General features: G+C 36.5%; 1 protein-coding gene and 1 non-coding gene across 6 annotated transcripts in view; one reads left to right on the top strand and one right to left on the bottom strand.

The window, feature by feature from the left end:
- Window positions 1–239: 239 nt before the first annotated feature.
- The window catches only part of LOC150094665 (NPC intracellular cholesterol transporter 1-like), a 537,686-nt gene continuing 515,288 nt past the window's right edge, over window positions 240–22,637 (bottom strand). For all 5 annotated transcript variants that reach the window (XM_090411500.1, XM_090411501.1, XM_090411502.1 and 2 more), the window contains exon 27: window positions 240–375. In XM_090411500.1, the coding sequence (XP_090267626.1) occupies window positions 311–375 (65 nt within the window). In that variant the 3' untranslated portion in view covers window positions 240–310. The remainder of the gene's footprint in view (window positions 376–22,637) is intronic.
- On the top strand, window positions 17,316–17,388 carry TRNAK-UUU (transfer RNA lysine (anticodon UUU)). The gene has a single exon. It is a non-coding gene; the product is annotated as a tRNA-Lys (tRNA).

Genomic DNA, 22,637 nt, shown 5'->3' with positions numbered 1-22,637 from the left:
TCTTCTGCAGTGAGTCTTCCAACTCCATGAGATAACTGTCTAGCAATAATTTACTTTTGAAACATAGTTCAATCAAGAAATTGAAATAGATATTATAATTTTAATGAAGTTATTCTAGTTCTTTAATTTTCTCTGCAAACCTCATTAGGTCTGTCTTATTGCATCCTTTATACATATAATGATACTGATATAGCTATATAAACCACTTGGTCAGAAAGAGTGATAAAGTGAAGCATTAATAATATATACTATTTTTAATGTGGATGAACTTATGTTTATTTACATCTTTTCATGTCTAATGAAATGTCTATCAATTAAGTGGTTCTGTTTCTTCTTGAAGATGCTGGGGTGCAGTTTTCTTCTTTCGACAAGGCCCTACAAAAATATTTCATTATAAAAATGTAACATAATAATAATAAAATTAGTAAAAAAAAAAAAAGTAAACTCGAGAAAAACATTTCATTATAAAAAAAAGCAGCTCTTGAAAAGATAATTGCTATTTTCCATAATAACTGGCAATATTGCTCATTTTAATATGTTATTGTTTATTTTTGGAGCTTAGTAACCATCTGATTGTTGAATTTATCCGATTTAATATTGACTTTTTTAATGAATTTTTGAACCTTACCTTTAACAGAACTAAATGGCAGTACGAATGATATCTGCACACCTTGCAGCATGAAGGACAAAGTCTATTGACGATAGACTTTCTGAAAATGGTTTGATGTCATGACTGCAACATGTATGCATGGCAAATATGCAAAAGATGTGTTTGAACAGCAGAGGACAGATGGTATGTATTTATAAAAAGGGCAATATTTTGTTAGACTGAGTTATCAGCAAATGCAAAACAGGCTGTGTGAATAATGGAATTAAAAGTAGTTAGACTGAGGGAGTGAAAGAACATAAGAATGAAGGAGTGACAGAGTGAAATTGCCAGAATGCAAGACTTGACAAAGATATTGTTTAAATGAAAAGCAAAATGAGGAATATGCAAAGAAATATTAAATGGCTTAGTGCAAACAAATGAAAGAGGACAAAATAATAGAATGAAAGGAAAAAAGAGGTAATGAATTACTGAAGAACAGTAGTGTATTAGAATATCCAGATGGGCTCTATTGCATCATCACCCACAAAAAAAAAAAAAAAAAAAACCCTCCTGACTTCATACTTCTCCTCAAATGCATACAAAGATGATTTTGGTAAATGTTTCCCAAATATTCCAAACACCCGATACTCAATGTCCTTCCCCCCCCCCCCATGACATTTTGTCAGAAAATTATGAAGATTCCTGTCCAAATTAGATATAGTCCCCTGGACCTGACAGCATTACCAGAATTGTCCTGAAGAATTGCACTCCATTTAATCCTGTTCTGCGTGAAATTTTTATTGAATGAGGCAGCAGCAGCGTAAACTTTATGATCTGTCACCAAGATACACACATGGAAAAAAGAAACAAAATTCAGTGCAAAGTATTTTGTTCAAATATTTCTAATAATTTTCTTTTAAATACATTTTATTATTAAATAAATACTTAATAATTTCAGATAAATACTTAATTTATCTGAAAAAATTTAGTAAAAATTAGCCCATTGATGAGTTAAAATTTTTTCATTGCTTATTATATATGATTAACATGTTTACACTTTGCATTGTGTTTTCACAAGATACATAACCATGTAAAATGAGAGATTACTATGCTTAAAGGAGATTAAGGCTAAAATACTTAAATTATTTGAAGCCTTATGGTATACATTGCATATTATTATTATTTAGGCCTCCAAGGAGTCAAGACTCATCGCGGGAGGTCCTTCCTAGGAAATGCAAGTCTATCAGGGAGATCCCTCCATGGAAACACAAATTCTATCATACCCCTCCTTAAACTCATTGACCGTTCTCACTCTCACCACTCTATTAGGCAATGCATTCCACAATTCAATCACCCTCCATGCAAAGAAACCATTCCTCACCCTCTTGCTCATGGTTTCCTTTAGTAACTTCCAGATTTGACCCCTTGTCATCACTCCTTCCCGCTGTTCAACCAAGTGAAAGAACCCCCCAGTGTCAACCCTGTAACCACCTCTCAACAGTTTAAAAGTCTCAATCATATCACCTCTCCTTCTTCTATCCACCAAACTCTGCAGTCCACATTCCCTCAGCCGATCCTCATAACTAACATTGCACACTCCTTAAACTGTCTTTGTTATCCTCTTCTGTACTCTTTCCACAGATAATTTATCCCTTCAAACCCTGAGGACCAAATCTGAGAACAATAGTCCAAGTGTGGTCTGATCAGAGTCTTATACAACGGAATGATAATTCTTTTATCTCTGCAGGTCAGTGTCCTTCTCATTCTTGCAGCAATCCTGTGTGTTACCTTCACCACCTTTGCAATATGTCCCTTGAATTTCAGGTTTCTATCAATCATCAACCACAGATCTCTTGTCTTTCCTACTTCCTCCTGTATATCTCCTCCAACAGAGTATGCAGCATCCCATACATGTTTCCCAAACCTCAAGACCTTACATTTTTCTGCATTAAACTGATACCCCCATTCATTTGCCCAACCTGTCTAGCTTATTCAAATCCTCTTGCATGAGTCTTGCAATCCATCTGCACTATTACTAATAACCCTTCCCAGCTTCACATCATCCACAAACAACTGAATATCTCCGTGCAATCCACTGACAATGTTATTGATGTAAAGGTTAAACAATATAGGTCCCAGTACTGGTCCCCATGGGACCCCATTTGTAACCCTCTGCCTCCTTGAAACTGCCCCACCACACACAATTCTCTGATACCTATCGGACAGCCAGTTGACCAAACCCATATGCTGCAACTTAAATATCAGCTTATCATGTGGCACCCTGTCAAATGCCTTTGCTAAATCCAAGAAAATGGCAGTATGTACCTTTCCCTCATCTACTGCTCTTGTAACTTTATTATAAAAGGCTAGCATATTACTAAAAGAAGAGCACCTCCCCCCCTCACAAATCCATGTTTACTCTCACAGACACCATTACCCTCATCTGCTCAATGTTGTATATAGTCCCTAACTAATTTCTCCAATATATTAACAAGTACTGATGACACACAAACTGGCCTATAATTAGACACTTCCAGTCCGCTACCGCCCTTATGCAATGGCACTCTCTTACCTTCCTTCCATTCCCTGGGCACCTTTCCCATAGCCAAACTTTCATTGAAAAGCCAGGTCAAAGTAGCTGTCAGTTCCGTAGCACATTCTCTCAAAACTCATGGTGAAATACCATCCAGTCACACATCTTTACTGACATCCAGAGTATTCATTATTTGGAACACATTCTCCTCCTGCACCTCTAAACCTCAAACCTGCCCTATCCCTCTACTATTAAAATTTACTCCTCCAGGATGAAATACACCAATAAAGTGTTCATTGAACAATTCCACTATGTTCTTTGCATCAGTCACTCTATTACCATTTTTATTCCACAATGTCATTCTTTCACAATCATTTCTCCTCCTACTGGCCACATAGCTAAAAAATTCTCTAGGATTTTCTTTGGATCTTAGTGCCAATCTCTTCTCATATTCCAGTTTTGCCTTCCTCACCATACTAGTCACTCTCCTGGCCTGTGTCTTATATTCTTCATGCATCTGCTCTTCACCTGTCTCCTTATATCTCTTCCATAGCCTGTTTTTCATATGCAGCTCCTGTTTCATATTGTTTGTCATCCACTTTACACCAAATTGTGTCCTCTTCTTCACTTGTGGAATACAGCTTACTATTGCTGCTAACAAATATTTCTTCACAGTTTCCCAAGCACTAATGATATCCCAGCCTTCCAATTCCTCCCTCCATGAAACTTCTCCAAGTTGATGTCTAAGACTATTATAATCACGTACCTTATAATTCCATATGAGTTCCTGTCTCTTTGATACTAGTGGTAAGACTTATACGTTGGTTAGACATAACTGGTAATTAATTTACGGAATTAACAACGCATATAAAGTAAATTAATTAAAGATAACTTTAATGAATCACTTCTATATTTCGACAATGTCACATTGTCATCTTCAGGAACATAAAGATATGGTATGTGCACTACAGGAACTAACAAAGCAAATGAGGAAGAAATTAAGACACTAATTTTGTTCCTAAAGTCCTAATGGTGCCCTCTTGCGGGCTAATTTGGTAGTCTTGGCCGTTGGGCTGAAGTTCTCATAATTGAGAACTTCAGCATCATCTCTCATCATTTGGGAGACTTTCATTATGAGAACTTCAGCCCAACGGCCAAGACTACCAAATTAGCCCGCAAGAGGGCACCATTAGGACTTTAGGAACAAAATTAGTGTCTTAATTTCTTCCTCATTTGCTTTGTTAGTTCCTGTAGTGCACATACCATATCTTTATGTTCCTGAAGATGACAATGTGACATTGTCGAAATATAGAAGTGATTCATTAAAGTTATCTTTAATTAATTTACTTTATATGCGTTGTTAATTCCGTAAATTAATTACCAGTTATGTCTCTTTGATAGTCCTGCATGTCTATTCATCTTCCAAGTCAAAACCACATGGTTCACTCTCTCCAACTGGTGGGAGAGATGTCATCTTAGTTATTATCAAGATGACATCTCTTGCTATGACAAAATCCAAAACTCTTGAAACTTTTATTCCCTCTATTACATGCTGCCTAAGATATTTGATATTTTATTGCTACATGCATCTTCCTCTTCCCAATTTATACTGCAGTTAAAATCTCCCATAACAATCATTCTTTTGCACTTGCCAAGCTCAACTGTCTAAACATCTACAAACCAAGGAGCGCCCTCTGTGCTCCTTGGTTTGTAGCAATTTCCCACACCATGTGCTTTCAAAACCATTAGTGTCACTGCCTTCCAAAGCCTCCACTCTTAGAGGACATAAGTCATCACTTATCATAAGTAGTACTCCACCACCACCACATTTTCCCTTTCTATCCTTCTGAAAAATGCTGTACCCTGCTACTTCTATTCCTATTATTATATCCTCTTCTGTCAACCACTTCTCAGTGATTCCAATAATCTTTTTCCAGGCTTCCTAAGTTTGTGCTGTTTTATGTCATCTTCCAGAGTATGCCTACTGAGTGTATATGCTTGGACAAAGTACAAATTATTATCATTATTATTGTTATGGGCTACTCCATAGAGCTGCTAAATATCATGCACCTAAACATCACTATTCAACATTTGCACAGTATGTATGATATTTTGCTTTGAACTCATTCACAGTCATAGTACGTGCGTGCACGCACAAACACACAAGACAGTCTGGCAACCTTTTCCACTCATTTAGCACTTTCTAAGCAAAAATTCAATCCTAACACCCTTGCTAACTGTATTCTTGTTAATTTTCCAAGAATGGTCCCTAATTCTCCCATAACTAGACTGTTCTGAAAAATTTTCTCTATTAATTTTGTGAAAATCCTTCAGTAATTTGTATGTTAGGCTAGCCTGGTTTGCTGAGTGGTTAGTGTATCTGCTCTCCAGCCAAGATGTTGCAGGTTCAAATCCCAGATGGGGCATGGATATTTGTGATTATTCTATTAATTCTTTGTGGAAAGGGCATCTGTGACTCTACCGCTTCTAGCAGAAGACCTCACTCCCAAAACCCAATAAAGTACAGGAACAACCATATGGCATCAAATGACATCGCATGTGATTAACTAACTAATTTCTATGTCTCAATCATATCATCGATGCTTTTCTGCCCATCAACCAATTTCTGTAACCCACAAATCTTCAACCTGATCTGCTACCATCTTGGTCACTCCTCTGAATCCTCTTTACCTCCTCCTAGTCCTCATGAAACCCAGGTGATTAGATCTGCATACATTTTCCAAGATGGATCTTACAAGGCTCTATAAAGAGGTATAATAACCTGATTGTCTCTGCTCACCAGGGTACTCTTCAGTAACCAAGTAATCCAATGAGCTGTCCATGATTATTCACTAACACTCCAAAATCCCTGGCTTCATTACTTTTGTGGAGTACAGCGGGTATTCTTTACAACCCAAAATGCACAATGTTATTCTTTGCCACATTAAACTGACATCCATTTTCCTTTACCCAGACTTTCAGCATACAAATTATCCTGTAAAATTTTAACATCTTTATTGCTCTACCCAATTTTGCATCATCGGCAAACAACTGAATAGTTCCTCTCAGATCCTTCCCTACGTCGTTAATGCACAAATTAAATAGTAGCAACTCAATAACAGGGCTCTGTGACATGAAACAGGCCTTCTACTGGAATCTATCCTGAATAAACTACTCCTTGATGTCTCTCCATTAGCCACTCTCTTATCCACTTCACCCCTTTATATCCATCCTAATATGCTGCAATTTATTGATTAGAATTCCTTATGATATCCTGTCAAAATTCTTTACTTAGTATAAGTCTTCTATTTTTGTCAGATTCAGTTACCTCCTTACCATTGGCATTCATTAAAATCATTCTGTCACAAACATTCTTCCTTTTATTTGGAACATTTCTGGACTAAGGAGAATGGATGTCAATTTAATGTGACAAAATGTAAGGTTATGCATTTCGGAGTGAAAAGATTAGCAGCAGTATACCACATTGGTGGAACTGTACTCCAAGAGATTGATGAGGCCAGGGACTTGGGATTGTTGGTGGATAGGGAGATGAAGTTTAGGGGGCACATTGCGAAAGTAGCTAAATCAGCTCATCAACTCACTTGGTTGTTGAAAAATACCTTGACGAGCAGAGAAAAACAAGTTATTGTACCTCTGTACCGAGCCCTGATAAGACCTCATCTCGACTACTGTGCCCAGATTTGGTCACCTCGGTTCCTTCTTGATGGGGAGGAGGTTGAGAGGATCCAGAGGCGAGTGACTAAGATGATAGCAGGTCTATGGAATGCACCATATGAGAACAGGTTGAAGATTTGTGGGTTGCAGAAACTAGTTGATAGGCGAAAAAGGGGAGATATGATTGAGACATTCAAATTGCTAAAAGGATTCTATAGGATTAATTCAGATGATATTTTTGAGATCAGGACTGGTGGTGGGAGAACTAGGGGACACCCATGGAAGCTGGGCAAGAGCGTGGTTAGCAGGGGTGTTAGAGCTGGGTTCTTTACTTTTAGAGTGGTAAATGAGTGGAATAAGCTGCCAGAGTCTGTTGTGGGTGCTATGACAGTGAGCGAGTTCAAGGCAAGGTATGATAGATACTGTGAGAATGTTGAACAGCTGTGTGAACATGATGTTTAGGGCCTCCCTCGATGAGTCTAAGGACTCCTGGAGTAGCCCGTGGTAATAATAATAATAATAATAATAACATACTGAAATAATCCTTTGGTATTATCTTTTGCCTGTAGTGTTAATTTCCTTTTATACTCAGCTTTTGTCTTTCTTACCACACTTGTCTGTGCTTTATACTTCTCATGTACCTACTAGTCTTTCTCAATGAATTCTCTCCACAGATTTTTTTTTTTTTTTTTTTTTTTTTTTAGCTCCAGCTTAATGATAATATTCATCTATTTAACTGCCACTTAATTTATTCTCCTGGCTCTAGGTATGCAGTCTATTACTTCCCTCAAACACTTCTTTACTACTCTCCATGCACTATCAATATTTGCATTATGGGCATATTTGCATTTCTGTTCTTCACTACATGAGTCACCTTCCTGGCCTGCTCTTTATACTTCTCATGCAATTGATTGCTACCATCATTAATCTTGTGCTCTCACAGTATCCTGTTCTTGGAAATTTCCTGCTTGATCCCTGTATTCATTAATCTGACACTTATTTTATTCAGTCATTTGACCTTCACAATGCATTTACATATCGATGTTGTTAAATATCTTTTAGTCATTTCCCACACAGCATTTTTCTCCCTACTGCTTAACACCTCATTCCACAGCTCCAAAGTGTCGCCTTAAGCTTTTCATAATCACCAGCTTTGTAATTTTACATATATCCTTTCATTACAGAAGTCTTCATATGGCTGTCCACAACCTAGGTGATCACCTCATAATCACTCATCTCCAACTGGAGATGAGAGTGATCATGTGATTGTGAGTGGGGTTTCATGTGAAACCTCACTTGCAATTACGTCCTCAGATGAAATGATAAGATCTAAAACTCTTGATCCTGTGTGTCCTCCTTTACATACTGCATAAGATAGTCATCTCTCAAGAACTTGAGAATTTCATTTTTCTTATTCCCCCAAATGCTATTTCTTCATTCCAGTCTATGCTGCCATAATTAAACTCACCCATAATTATCACCCTTCCCTTGTCCACTAACTGAAGTTGCTTATATAATTCTTCATCATCACCCTCCATGTACCTTGGCTTATAGCAGCATCCAAAAAATCTCTTCTTCTTGTCAACCTTACACAATTTAAAAAAAAGTGTCCAGATCACTTTCAAACTCCTCTATACATACACTAAAATAATGGCCGGATTTCATTTCAACCACCATTGATAATATCCTTTAATTAAATTATAATTCGATCAAGTCTTTTATGTCTCCTGTATACAGATGATGTTTACTCCACTTCAATGTCATTATAGTAAGATATATTGGCTAAGTATGTGGTGAAATAAAAACTAAACAAGTGATAGCAGTGTTGAAAGTTTTTCACTTGGTTATACTATAAATTAAATATGCCAAGAAATTATTATATTCTTGGTTTCATCCTTTATCCATGTGTAAGCAAACAAATTTGCATGTGAAGTAACTTCATGACTGGGCTACTTGTATATAGAGGCTAATGACTTCACATCAATTGTTTTAATATTCCATAATGCAAGGCACATATCCCTACAGACATACATATATAATGCTATTCATTATAGAAGGGCCACTACCCAGATCAATTTCAACCTTTATTGAGGTCTCATCAGTGGGAGTCAGATCCAGTAGAGATGCCAAAGTAATGAAAAACCCGTATATTTCCCACATACAAGTAATCAAAAGTGTAAGCAAATAAAAATTTGCATGTGAAGTAACATCACGACTGAGCTACTTGTATATAGAGGTTAATGATTTCACATTAATTGCCTTATTGAGATGATATGACCTACACTAATGTATGCAGATATAGTTACCTGGATTCCAAGCAGATGGGAAGGCAGTTGTAAAGATCCAGTAGTGGATAACCAAGATATTAATTGGCATATGGAATTTCATGTTATTGTTATTAACATCTGACCTCCATGGAGTCAGAGACTCATCGTACAGTGTGTACAGTGGGATGTACACACTGTCACACACACAAAGCTCGTCCAACTGCATCTTAAACTAATTCATTTATGAAACTATAGCATAGGTGTGAAGGTACTTCACATGTTGACTTTTGTTTACTCATGTTTTGTTAAAAGATTAAAATGAAAAAAAAAAATATTTGCTTGTGAACTATAATTAATTTAGTAGCCAAGGAAGGAAAATTCTCTCAACAATGTAAGAGAATAGTACTTTATACAATTAGCATAAACAGGTTAACCAAAAAATTTAAGCACCCAAGTGTTAAGGATTGCATGCTGCAGGGAGGGGAGGGGACTCATGTTGGAGGTTTAATGGAGTAAAAAAGCAATGGGAAAGTATTAAAAACACTATTTAATTCTTCTAATATTTTATCTATCACAGAGAAATCTTCAGGTGGTATGGTATAAAACTTGTAACACACATACACAAAAGACTAATTCTAAGTAGATGGGACCCTCTTTGGACACCTATTGGAAATCTTAGTGTTTCTCATATTTTTGGAAGCTTTATGCATTCATATTTATTTAGATCAGGCTGATTTTTGAGGACAGCTGCAGAAAGACTGTTTTAAAAACAGTCTTTCTCTTCCGAACTTGCTCTGATGGAACATGGTGGTTTTTTCCCCAAGTGCTACCATGAATTAGCATCTAAAGCATGGTCTGCAAGACCAAATTGACCATAGTCATGATATCAGATATATTTATGTTCTTCTATGTTTATGAAGGCTGATTTTTCTATCTGTCAATAGTAGACCAACTTGCAGGAACTGGAAACTATTAACACTAGAAACTGAGAGAGGAGTTAAATGGTCCTTAGTGTAATAGATAAGGGGTATCTAGTTTCAAGTGGAGGCTTGAAAGACATGCAGAGGTTGTATTTCTTTAGTATTCTTGCTATTTTTTCTGATGTGCCTCAGACCTAGGGAATGCCGATAGGATTACTAAAATCCTTCTGAAGAAGAGGTCATGAACTTTGTGAAGGATTGATTATTTTTTGGTTTCTGTAAGAACTGTAGTTATTAAATAGTATGTAGTGTTTATGTCTGAGTTCTACTGCAAGAGAGGCCTCATTAAAATAAAGATGGTAAGCTCTGTTGGTTATGATACCATATTGTTGAGATAGAAAGATGGGGTGAGGAGGATGATTGGAAGGTTGTGTGAGTGGGTTTCATGTATATTGTTGTGAAGAAGAGGTTACCATTAGGAAAGTGATTTACCAAGATGTCAAGGAAGGTCAGGCTATTGTTAGTTTCTTTTACCATTGTAAATTGGATTCTAGGATGTTGACTATGAAGTAATGGAGGAAAGAGTCTGTCTGGGTTATCAGGCCAAATAAAGAGCACACCATCTACATATTTTAGACATATAGAAGGCTTGAGAGAGTGGCTGAATAAAAAGCTTATTTTTCAAAATCTTCCATGAAAAAATTGGTAAGGGGAAGTGAACCTATAGTAGTACCTTCTATCTGTAAGTCTTGTTCTTCCAAGAGAAATATCCAAAATGAATTGTAAAGAAAAAGAGATCTGTGACAGGAGTAAAGAGTAAAAACATTTTCAAAAGTGTAATTAAGGTGTCATAAGAGAATATTGGTAAAAGTGAGGTGATGTCAAAGCCAACTAATATCTGTATTATTTACAATTAAATTTTCGCTGGAAGTTTCAAAATGGTTCTAAGTATAATGTAATACAGTCAGTGAAAGGAATAAGAGATTTCACTGTTTAATTAATTTATAGCAGGAGGAATCCATAGCATATAAGTCTTGGGAAAGGGGGGGGTGAGAACTGAAGGGTATCAGTTTTGTTGTGATTTCAGGAGGCCAGGAAGATACCTCTTTGATTTTTATAACTTGAGATTTAGTATGATCATAATCTAATGGTGGAGCCATTGAATTCAATGATATTCATTTTTTGATTGTATTCACTGGTGTGTTAAGGATTACTGCGCTGCTATCTTTATTGCTCTGATGGCCATACTATTGTCTTTGCATAACTGAAGGAAGAATTAAATAGTGTTTTTAATCCTTTTCCAGTACTTTTTAGCTTCACTAAGCATCCAAATGAGAACAAAATAAAACCTTAAATGTCATGTTCCCTTATCATAAGTGTGTGTGTGTGTGTGTGTGTGTGTGTGTGTGTGTGTGTGTGTGTGTGTGTGTGTGAGAAAATCCCACATAAGACTGTGAACCTGTAGTAAATTAATACCGTGTACATAAAACACTGCTTTAAAAAACCAAAATGTGGAACTTTTCAAGCCACAGTCAGGTTTGGCAATGATTTTTGCTTTAATAATCATTGGTATGTTGGTAGATGATAGACAAATTGTTCTACTTACCAGAATACAATAATCCTCACCATTCTTCTAACACCATGCACCTTTTCAAAATCAGCCTCCCTTTCAAAATATACTGTAAATGTCGGCTCTAGTCTTGGTAACTCATATCATAACTTTCCTACATTTCCTTTTCTATAGAATGTTCTTCAACCAACCATTCTAAGTCTACTAATTTCTACTCATCTTTTCAGTGGTTTGAATACTGTTCTTGCTCACCAAATTGAAACACCTGCCTCAACCAACTGAAATAATACTTGCCAGAATGATGACCATCACCTCCACTCCACCCCAAATCCCTGAATTATCCAACAGGTGTAAACAGTCATAGATAAAAATTCAATATATAAGTATGGAAGTCAAACTCTAGCTTTGCACTTCACCTATCCTGCAATCTGCAACATTTGTTAAAAAAAATCAACCAATTAATGCAGAAAGCTTACCTTCTACTCAAATACTAATCTTTATTTTCTTTCCAAAGCAACTTCCACCCTTTTAAACTAAAATGTTTAGTCATTACATATCATTAAATTCTACTCTATTCAAGTTTCCCAAGCAATGAATAATGTTATCTGTAGCCAACTTCTTTATTATCTTGAGGCCCTTCTTTTAATTAGTGATAAGTAACATGCAAATTCTGCTACTTTTACTCCATAGAAGATCGGCTAACCAACTCAATCCACCTCTGGACACATGCCATGGAAAGTTTGAAGAAACTTGTGTGATTGTTGTAGATATTTATATGCCAAATGCCTTTGGCATATAAATTTCCTCTAATAAATATAAAATTCCAATGACATATTAACCAGGACTCTATTTTTTACCCACTCTTTTTCCCATATGTAAATGACATTCTATCACCAACTTCAAACCTTTTCCATGGTTTTACAGACAACAGTACATCCATTCTTCTATTTGATAGATACTATAGTGTTCAAAAGATCCATTCTTCTAAACCAGTGTCTTAAACTCTCTAGTGGGGTATGAGGACAACCTAGTAATTAATGCTTCCAAAATAGTCTTGTCTTCTTTCTCATCAAAAAGATCTCATTTCTTTTCTTACATTTTTTGATAATTACTATTATTATTATCTGAGACCTCCAGGGAGTCAAGGACTCATAATCGAGGGAGGCTATAAATCACCCAAACTAGCTATCATAACTTCCCTTAAATTCATTCACACTAGATGCACTCCCTACCCCTAAGGGCAAATTATTCTACTCACTCACTCGCTGCTCTCTGGGAGGAAAACATATCTCTTACCCCTTTCTTGACTGTGAACAAACTTAACTTCCATGGATGCCCCATGTTCTCTCCCTTCCATGGGTGTTATAGGATGTCAGTTGACATCCTATAACACCCATTCAAAAGTTTATAGACCTCTATCATATCACCCCTCTACATACTTGCAATCTGTCCTCATAATCTAAATCCCATAATCCTGACATAATCTTTGTAACTCTTCTTTGCACCCTTTCCAACGTTTCTTTATCCCCCTTAGAACACGGTAGATCAAATTTGTGCACAATAATCCAGGTGTGGTCTTATCAAAGCTTTATAAAGAGGCAAAATGACTTCCTTATCCTTCCATGTCAAAGTTTGCTTCAACATCACAATTATCCTCCGAATTGTATTTGCAACTTTTGCTCTGTGACCTTTGAACTTTAATACTGAGAAAGATTTCTTTTCTTGGCTGACTTATATCAACACACCACATCCTCCAAAAAACTTGCCCTTTTTCATTCACAGCACCAATTCTCACTTATGCAACTTCTAAAACTTGGTTTGAGATTTATGTAATTTTAGAATACTGTTCTCACATTTGGGGTGATGTATTAAAACCACCCTAAAAATTCTTGATATCAAGAAGAGGGCAGTCTATTTATCAGATGATCCTCCACAGACACTTACTTTCACAAATCATGTTCTGTTCTGCATTATTCATTTTAAGGCCTTTTTTTGGGCACTAACATTTGTTCCAAACTAGCCACTGTCATACCTCCATTTTCTCTAATATCCAAAACATGAACAGCAACTGACCAATATCCAAACAGAATTCTGCTTCAAACTTATCAAGCCAGCTTTTCATCATCCTCCTTCACTCTTTGCCTCTCTTGTTTATAAAAGCCTTTTTCACACTGTTTTCACCAATGATCGACTTCCACATGATCAAGAAACACATCAACAGGCTTTCTCCTTAATGATCTCCCAGACATCAACATTATGTTATAGGTCTTTGGACCTCTTGTGCATTTAGGTTGGGGAATTATGTTGTTGCTGTGCAGAAATTAAAATGGAAGAGTGGAATACATGAATGCTGTTGGTATGAAAATGGTAAAAGAAATAATTGTTACTGATCAACTTTGTGTGAGAGTGTATTACCAGGTAGAGATACTGCAGTTGCTCATGTGACAGACCAGTATGAGAACAGATAATAAATAGATCCTTTGGACATTACAAAATATCAGTGTGAGTACAGACATGGAATCTTTCTATAGTTAAATTATGAAGTAAGGATTTAACTTTTACAAAGCTATACTCCCTGTCCCCACAGTAACATATCATATTAGTTCTTTGGTGGTGGTTGTTTATTATCCCTTCAGTCGTTTCTGACCCTAGGTGGCTTTTTAGGCATTGCCCATAAGGTGTTCTGTGAGATTTTTACAGGGTAGTTCACCATTTCTCCCCCCACTCCATTTTATCCAGCCTTGGGACCTGCATATGGCTGGAACATATTAATGACTGTAATCTATATGTGTTCACAGGACTGGTTTGCCTGTTCTGGGAAGAGTGAAAGACCCCCTCTACCTCCTTATGAGACTGGATAACTCACCTTTTGTCAGAAGAGACCAGATAAAGGTTCCTCACATCGCTGACAGGAATCGAACCCAGGTCTTTCTGGCCAAAGGGCTTCTTCTGTTACTGACTGAGCTACGGAGGCTTAGCTACCAGTTCTCTCTGTTGCCTTTATTAGCATTATCCTCTTCAGTTCTGGCATCATCATTGGTAAACAACTAGATGTTTCAATTTGAAAACGTCCCTAATATCGTTAAATTGCAAATTAAACAGCAGCCATGTAGAGAGTCCTGTGGTCCACAACTAGTCACCTACTTGATCTTATTCTACCACATACTTCTTTTTGGTGGTGTTTTTTGCATGTGAATACCAGCTACTAATATGCAATAATATAAACCTATAGTTCATTAATACTAGTATTGTGGATGGGTTAAAAGTTAGATAATCCCGAAATCATGCTCCGGAGACCAAACATAGCTATCTACAGATCACTTTTATTTGTGTCAGATAATTCATATCCATCCTTATTTGCTCCAGTTGAAGAACAGAACTCCATACAGTATCCTTCCAAATATTCTTGCAGATACAGTATTAATCTTGATACAGCCATTTCCTTCATTTAACTCAACTGCCACTTAATTATAGAAAGTGAATAAATTATTAATACAAGGCAAGGCAAACCGTTCGCAAAGCCATGCTGCCCTCCCTATAAAGAATTTCTATTCACCCATTCTTGTATTCTGCTTTTCACCAACACTTTTAATAGCTTAACCACCACTCCTTTGATATTGATTGGTTTATAATTTTCTACTCTGTATTGAAACCTGCTGCCTTTTGTGTAATGGAACTATTTTACCTTCTATCCATTTCCTTGGGAACTTGCAAGAGCTGAGCTTAAATTAATCAGCTGGGTCACAGGAACTCCCAATGCTCTTGAACATTACTGCCTCAGCAGGACTCGCCTTTTGTAGTAAAGTGAGAGCTGAGCTTATGGCAGTAAGAATTTAGAGAGTGAAAGTACAGAGGGTATCCTTCAAAAATAAGTTGATAAATGAAACAGTGACACCATATGTGCAGAGGCATTTGGGAAAATAGGGACTGATATTAAATTGGTAATAACATGAAAACATTCTGGCTTCTGGACAGACATCAGAATAGTATGGTAAGTAAAATGCAATAGAAGTTATGGGACCAGTGGTGTGATGAAGGGCTCTAATCTGAATATTTAATTTGCTCAGTAATCATACAGGAATTGAACTGAAGAGATAATATCTTGTTCTTTGTGTAATACAAAATGAGAGGGAGACTGTTTTAATAAAGGTGATGTAGAGATCATTCAGAATGACTTAAACAGACTGAAGTGGGAATAACACTTTAGGATGAAATGACTGAGATGTGTGGTGCATTGACAGAACTGGATAAACTGATGATAGCATGAATTTTGTGAGTTAGATCAGCAGGCATATGCAAAAATGACAAAATAACTTGAAAGGAATCACTCAGATATTGAAAGATACATAAAATATACTTAAAGTTTGCAGATGATTTTTTGAAGATGATAAAGTAGTGGAGAAGATAGGATCTTGAGGAATACTCCATATGATGATAAAATATAATAAAATAAAATAAAATAAAATCTGTGGAATACTCCATATGATGATAAATTGAAGGTATGTGGATTTACGGTTTCATGGAAAAGAGAGGATATGGTGTTATAGGACTAATGCAGAAGACATTTTTCAATATCTATAACCGGAGATAAAGGGCACTATGTCCTTTTTAATATTTGTTTCACGCTCTTTTCAGTTGTGCAAAGCACTATCTCCTGTGTGTAATAAGTGGATTAGCCAGTTGCAGGCATCATGACAGAAAATAAAAAAATATCTGTGTGTGTGTGTGTGTGTGTATATATAAATTTTCTTATTCTTGAATTATATCGTACTATATAAATATCACAATTACAAATTATAGTTAATGCAATAAAAATGAAATTTTAAATCACTCAAATTATTATGAATTCTAAATAATCTAACAACATTTTTAACTTAATATATCACCAGTTTTTTATAATTTGTTTGAAGTGAAACGTTATCAATATTACCACAGATTTTATTTCAGAGTAAGCATCGACTCAGCGAAAATTGTATAAATATTCTCGATTGCTTATTATATTTTCAGTGGACATTGTTAGTTTAAGACAGACCGTGAAGTCGTACTGTCGACAGGGTGTAGCATAGAGGCAGCCTGCCTAACGGTGCTCGTTCAGCCGTATTATGGCAACATGATATTTTACAAAAATACAGCATTTAGTTTAGCAAATAGAAAAGGTGTCAGTTCCCATCGACAGTTAAATATGTGCTTATTATATTTTATTAATAAAAAAAATTACAGTCCTACATACTAAAACTAAACATTTTAGAACCCACTTATTAGATACTTAAGGAAACAACCCATAAAGTATCATACGATGTGAATTTCATAAACTTTTATAGTCTATATATATAGACTATAAAAGCATTATATATATATATATATATTATATATATATATATATATATATATATATATATATAATGCATGAATTCTCCTACTCAAATTGCGAATCACTATCACCCCCAACTTTCATATTTTACTCCCTGCAATAAACAACACACCCTCCACAACAGCAACTACTTCAAAAACATGAAAAGCAATTAGTTTTATAAGGTTCACAGACATTTGCAGACTGTGTAATATATTTCTCAACAAATAGTGCAATTAGAGACAGCTGGGAATATATAAAAATATATAAACACTAACTAATAATCACATCTCCCCTTCAACAGAAACTGCTGTATAGACTGGAGCAAACCACATGTTGCAGGTGCAACATATGGGTTTGCTTGACACTACCCCCATCATGAATGTGTTAAAACTAAAATATATTCGGTGTGTCCGGATGGCTCAGTCGGTAGAGCATTAGGCTTTTAACCTAAGGGTCCAGGGTTCAAGTCCCTGTTCGGGCGAAGATATGTTTTGATGCTTGGAGTGCGTTTGAGGAAAGAGAGGAGTTGTTTGCGAGAGACCGTTTGCATTTGAATGAGGAAGGACGTAGGCATCTGGAGAGATTGCTGTTCTGAACGAGTCAGTGTGTCCCAGGGAGGATGATAGCAGGGGTGGCCTCTTGTGGGAATGGATACTTGGGAGAAGGGAGACAATGTCAGGTAAGACTGAGCCCAGTGGAGTCTAGAAGGGATAATGCTGGGTATAGAAACAATGGCATTTATATGCTGTATACTAATGCCAGGAGTATCCGGAATAAGGGAGAGGAATTGGTGGTGCAGATAGCATCAGCCTGGCCAAAAATTATTGCGATCACTGAGACGTGGTTGACAGAAGGGGATATAACAACAGGAATAGAAGTCGCTGGGTATAGCATTTTTCGTCAGGATAGGAGGGGAAAGCGTGGTGGTGGGGTGCTGCTTATGATAAGTGATGACCTATGTCCTCTAAGAGTGGAGAATTTGGAAGGTAGTGAGACAAATGATTTTGAGAGCGTATGGTGTGAGGTAGAGGTAGGCAAGACAGGATATTTAGTGGGGTGTTGCTACAGACCCAGGAGCACAGAGGATGGGGACCAGGAGATGTTTAGACAGCTAAGTTTGGCAAGTGCAAGAAGAATGATTGTTATGGGAGATTTTAACTTCAGTAGTATAAATTGGAGAGAGGAAGATGCATGTAACAATAGGGGAATGGAATTTCTAGAATTCTTGAGGGACAAATGTCTTAGGCAACATGTAACAGAGGGAACAAGAGGTTCAAAAATTTTGGATTTGGTTATAGCATCAGAAGAGTTGATAATAACTGAGTTGACGTCTCTCCCACCAGTTGGAGAGAGTGACCATATGGTTTTGACTTGGAAAATGAATAGACATGCAGGAGTATCAAAGAGACGGGAACTTATGTGGAATTATAAGGCAGGTGATTATAATAGACTTAGACGTCAACTTCGGGAAGTTTCATGGAGGGAGGAATTGGAAGGCCGGGATATCACCAGTGCGTGGGAAATTGTGAAAGAATATTTGTTATCAGCAATGGTAAGTTGTATACCACGAGTGAAGAAGAGGGCGCAATTTGGAGTAAAGTGGATGACAAACAATATTAAACAGGAATTGCATGCGAAAAAGAGGCTATGGAAGAGATATAAGGAGACAGGTGAAGAGATGCATGAGGAATATAAGACACAGGCCAGAAGAGTGACTCGTGTGGTAAGGAAAGCGAAACTGGAATATGAGAGGAGATTGGCCCTAAGATCCAAAGAAAATCCTAGGGAATTTTTTAGCTATGTGGCCAGTAGGAGGAGAAATGACTGTGGAAGAATGATATTGTGGGATAAAAATGGGAATAGAGTGACTGATGCAGAGGACATAGTGGAATTGTTCAATGAACACTTTATTGGAGTATTTCATCCTAGAGGAGTCAGTTTTAATGCTAGAGGGATAGGACTGGTACGAGGTCTGGAGGTACAGGAGGAGAGTGTGTTTCAGATACTGAGTACTCTGGATGTCAGTAAAGCTGTGGGACTGGATGGTATTTCGCCACGAGTTTTGAGAGAATGTGCTAGGGAATTGACAATACCTTTAACGTGGCTTTTCAATGAAAGTCTGGCTTTGGCAAAGGTGCCCAGGGAATGGAAGGAAGGTAAGATAGTGCCATTGCATAAGGGTGGTAACAGACTGGAAGTGTCTAATTATAGGCCAGTCTGTGTGTCATCAGTAGTTGTTAAGATCTTGGAGAAAGTAGTGAGGGACCGTGTACAGCATTGGGCAGATGAGGGTAATGTTATCTGTGAGAATCAACATGGATTTGTGAAAGGACGCTCTTGTTTTAGCAATATGCTAGCCTTTTATAATAAAGTTACAAGAGCATTAGATGAGGGAAAGGCATATACTGCAATTTTCTTAGACTTGGCGAAGGCATTTGACAGGGTGCCACATGATAAGCTGATATTTAAGTTGCAGCACATGTGTCTGGATGTCAGATTGGTCAACTGGATTCAGGATTGGCTGTCTGATAGGTATCAGAGAGTTGTGTATGGTGGAGCAGTTTCCAGGAGGCAGAGGGTTACAAGTGGGGTCCCACAGGGCTCAGTACTAGGACCTATATTGTTTAACCTTTATATCAATGACATAGCCAGTGGATTGCAGGGGGATATTCAGTTGTTTGCGGATGATGCGAAGCTTGGAAGGATTATTAGTAATAGTGCAGATGTGGTAGCCCTGCAAGAGGATTTAAATAAGCTAGATAGATGGGCAAATGAATGGGGGTATCAGTTTAATGCAGAAAAATGCAAGGTCTTGAGGTTTGGGAAACATCGACGGGATGCTGCATACTCTATGGGAGGAGTTATACTGGAGGAAGTAGGGGAGACAAGAGATCTGGGGTTGATGATTGATAGAAACCTGAAGTTTAGGGGACATATTGCAAAGGTGGTGAAGGTAACACAGAGGATTGCTGCTATTATGAGAAGGACACTGACCTGCAGAGATAAGAGGGTTATCATTCCGTTGTATAAGTCTCTGATCAGACCACACTTGGACTATTGTTCTCAGATTTGGTCCCCAGGATTTGAAGGGGATAAATTAACCGTGGAAAGGATACAAAGACGGATGACAAAGATGGTTTCAGGACTGTACAAGGATAGTTATGAGGATCGGCTGAGAGAATGTGGACTGCAGAGTTTGGTGGATAGAAGAAGGAGAGGTGATATGATTGAGACTTTTAAACTGTTGAGAGGTGGTTACAGGGTTGACACTGGGGAGTTCTTTCGCTTGGTTGATCAGCGGGAAGGAGTGATGACAAGAGGCCATCCCTGGAAGTTACGAAAGGAAACTGTGAGCAAGAGGGTAAGGAGTGGTTTCTTTGTGTGGAGGGTGGTTGAGCCGTGGAATGCATTGCCTGATGGAGTGGTGGGAGCGAGAACGGTCAGTGGGTTTAAGGAGTGGTATGATAAACTTTGTGTTTCTCAGAGGGGGACTTCCCCTCGATGAGTCTTGACAGACTTTGTCTTAGAAAGGACCTCCCTCGATGAGTCTTTTGACTCCTTGGAGGCCTGAATAATAATAATAATAATAATATATAGTGAATGCATTTCAGATATTATGGAAATCGGTTTAAGAGAATTAGCATTTCAATTCAATTGTCAGCTTGTTTTGTTTGGGTCGTGCGATCTTTTGTTAATATCTCGCCAATCATATGCACTTCTTAATAGTTGCTTTTTTTTCTACTGGCCTACAATCTTTCACTTCTCATTAGTAATTTGTCAAGGATTGTTCATTAGGTATCTCAAGTCTGAAATTACTGGTAATTTTTGCTTGATATAATGGGAAAGAAGATAACTCTATTTGGGTAGATTGCACACAAGGAAACCGCTCTCGAGGACAGAAGTGATGGAGAATAGAAGCTTCTTGGTAAGCCATACCCATTTTCAGTTTTTTTTTTCTGAAAACATTAGTTTCCGAAAATCCTCGCATATATCTCGCACCACGATTTTTGAGCTTTAATTTTGGGAAAAAAGTGCGAGTTATAGTCGAGTAAATACAGTAATTTTTTTAGCTTTCAAATTCTTATGTATGGATCATTAGTTAAAGACTGTATTTGTAAAAAGTACAAAAGAGAGCAATATAGCAGATATGGAAATAGGCAATTTCACTTGTCTCATTGATGATAAATTATTTATATTAAGCAAAAATGTATAGTATCTTTATAAATTTTGTTCTATTAAAAATAAATCTTTTTTTTTTTTGTGCTTAAATGTACATCTAAATTCAAATAAAACAGACATTTACAAAGAAATATATTTTTATTATTTTGATAAGGGTATTTTGAAAAGGTACTTGGTAATAATAAAAATTAAAGAAGGTGGGTATACAGATATCTGAAGTTTCAGAAACACCGATCTATCCAAATATTTAGTCTGAAACATAGATGTTCGTTTTCTTAAATTCAACTTCGAATTTGGATAGACAAAATAGTGTCTATCCAAATATGCACGTCTTACATTTTTTTCAGCATCATTTCAATTTTGAATGGGAAACATATTGAGTGTATTGTTTATGTTTAAGTGAACTTTGGACAATTTTTAACTTGTTTTTGTGAATTTGGATTATTATTCTTGTAAAGTAAGTATGTCTATTATATTTTAGCTAAGTTTGAAAATCAGTTTCATTGTCTCATTTTAGTTAATTATCTTATTTTGAAAACAAAAGATTTTTATCTTATGTTGGGTAGACATCTAGAAAATAAATAATTTTCAATAAGAGATTTATTTATATATTTGTTCTTGTTCTGGTTGGAAGACATTCGGGTTGGGGTCCTTTTACTAATTTCTTTAATAAATAATTTTAATATTCTAGAAATTTCTTAATTATTAAACAATTACAAGAATGTAAAAAATATTAATTAAATATCACTGAGAAATCAATCAGTGCCTAATATCTCTGCATGTTAATTTTAAAAAAAATACCTAAAATGTAAGCATATTTATTATTCAAAACATCTGAAAAATCAAATTCTGTAGTAAAAAAAAAAAAAAAAAAGTCAGTTTTGGGCCATTTACCTTAAAATAATAGTTGGTTAAAAAATAAGTTTAAGGGAAAATTTCAGCAAATTATTATTTATTTTGGTGGGCAACTTTTAACGCTCTTCTTATTTTAAAGTCTAACCAAGTGTGTTAACCCCCAGATGTCAGGGGAAAAAAGCCAAAGAAGTTATCTGGTGCAAAAAACAGGAAAAGACAATTGCAACATAAATTGGCTGGATCGCTGAATAAATTTTTAACTTCAGGACCACGTAAAAAACGAAGAACAGACAGTTCTGACGAAGCAAGTACTCCGTGCAGCTCTACTACAGAAAAAGAGAGGGCACAAGATAATTATGAAGAAACAAATGTTACATGTGAAGATGTAACTGGCCTGACTACTGTCTACAGAAGTTGCAGCAGAAGAAATATTGGATTCTGATTAAGTGAAACACGAGACTTTGAATTTTAATGTTAATGAGCCAGGTACTTGGACGAATCATATAACTACCAAAGTTAGAGATAGTTTAGTTGAGCATTGCCCGCATCAAGTAGTTAATAAAGAATTTCCCAAAGATGAATCTGGCCACAAGTTTTCCGATTCATACTATTATCCAACTTTAGCAAATGGAGAAAAACTTTTACGAAGTGATTTAGTTTATTCAGAATCGCGAAATTCGGTTTTCTGTAATTATT

This window comes from Typopeltis vanoorti, chromosome 21 (assembly GCF_054136105.1).
Source record: "Typopeltis vanoorti isolate ZY-2024b chromosome 21, IOZ_Tvanoo_1.0, whole genome shotgun sequence".
Classification (NCBI taxonomy): domain Eukaryota; kingdom Metazoa; phylum Arthropoda; class Arachnida; order Uropygi; family Thelyphonidae; genus Typopeltis; species Typopeltis vanoorti.
This window is presented reverse-complemented; position numbering and strand designations above follow the sequence as displayed.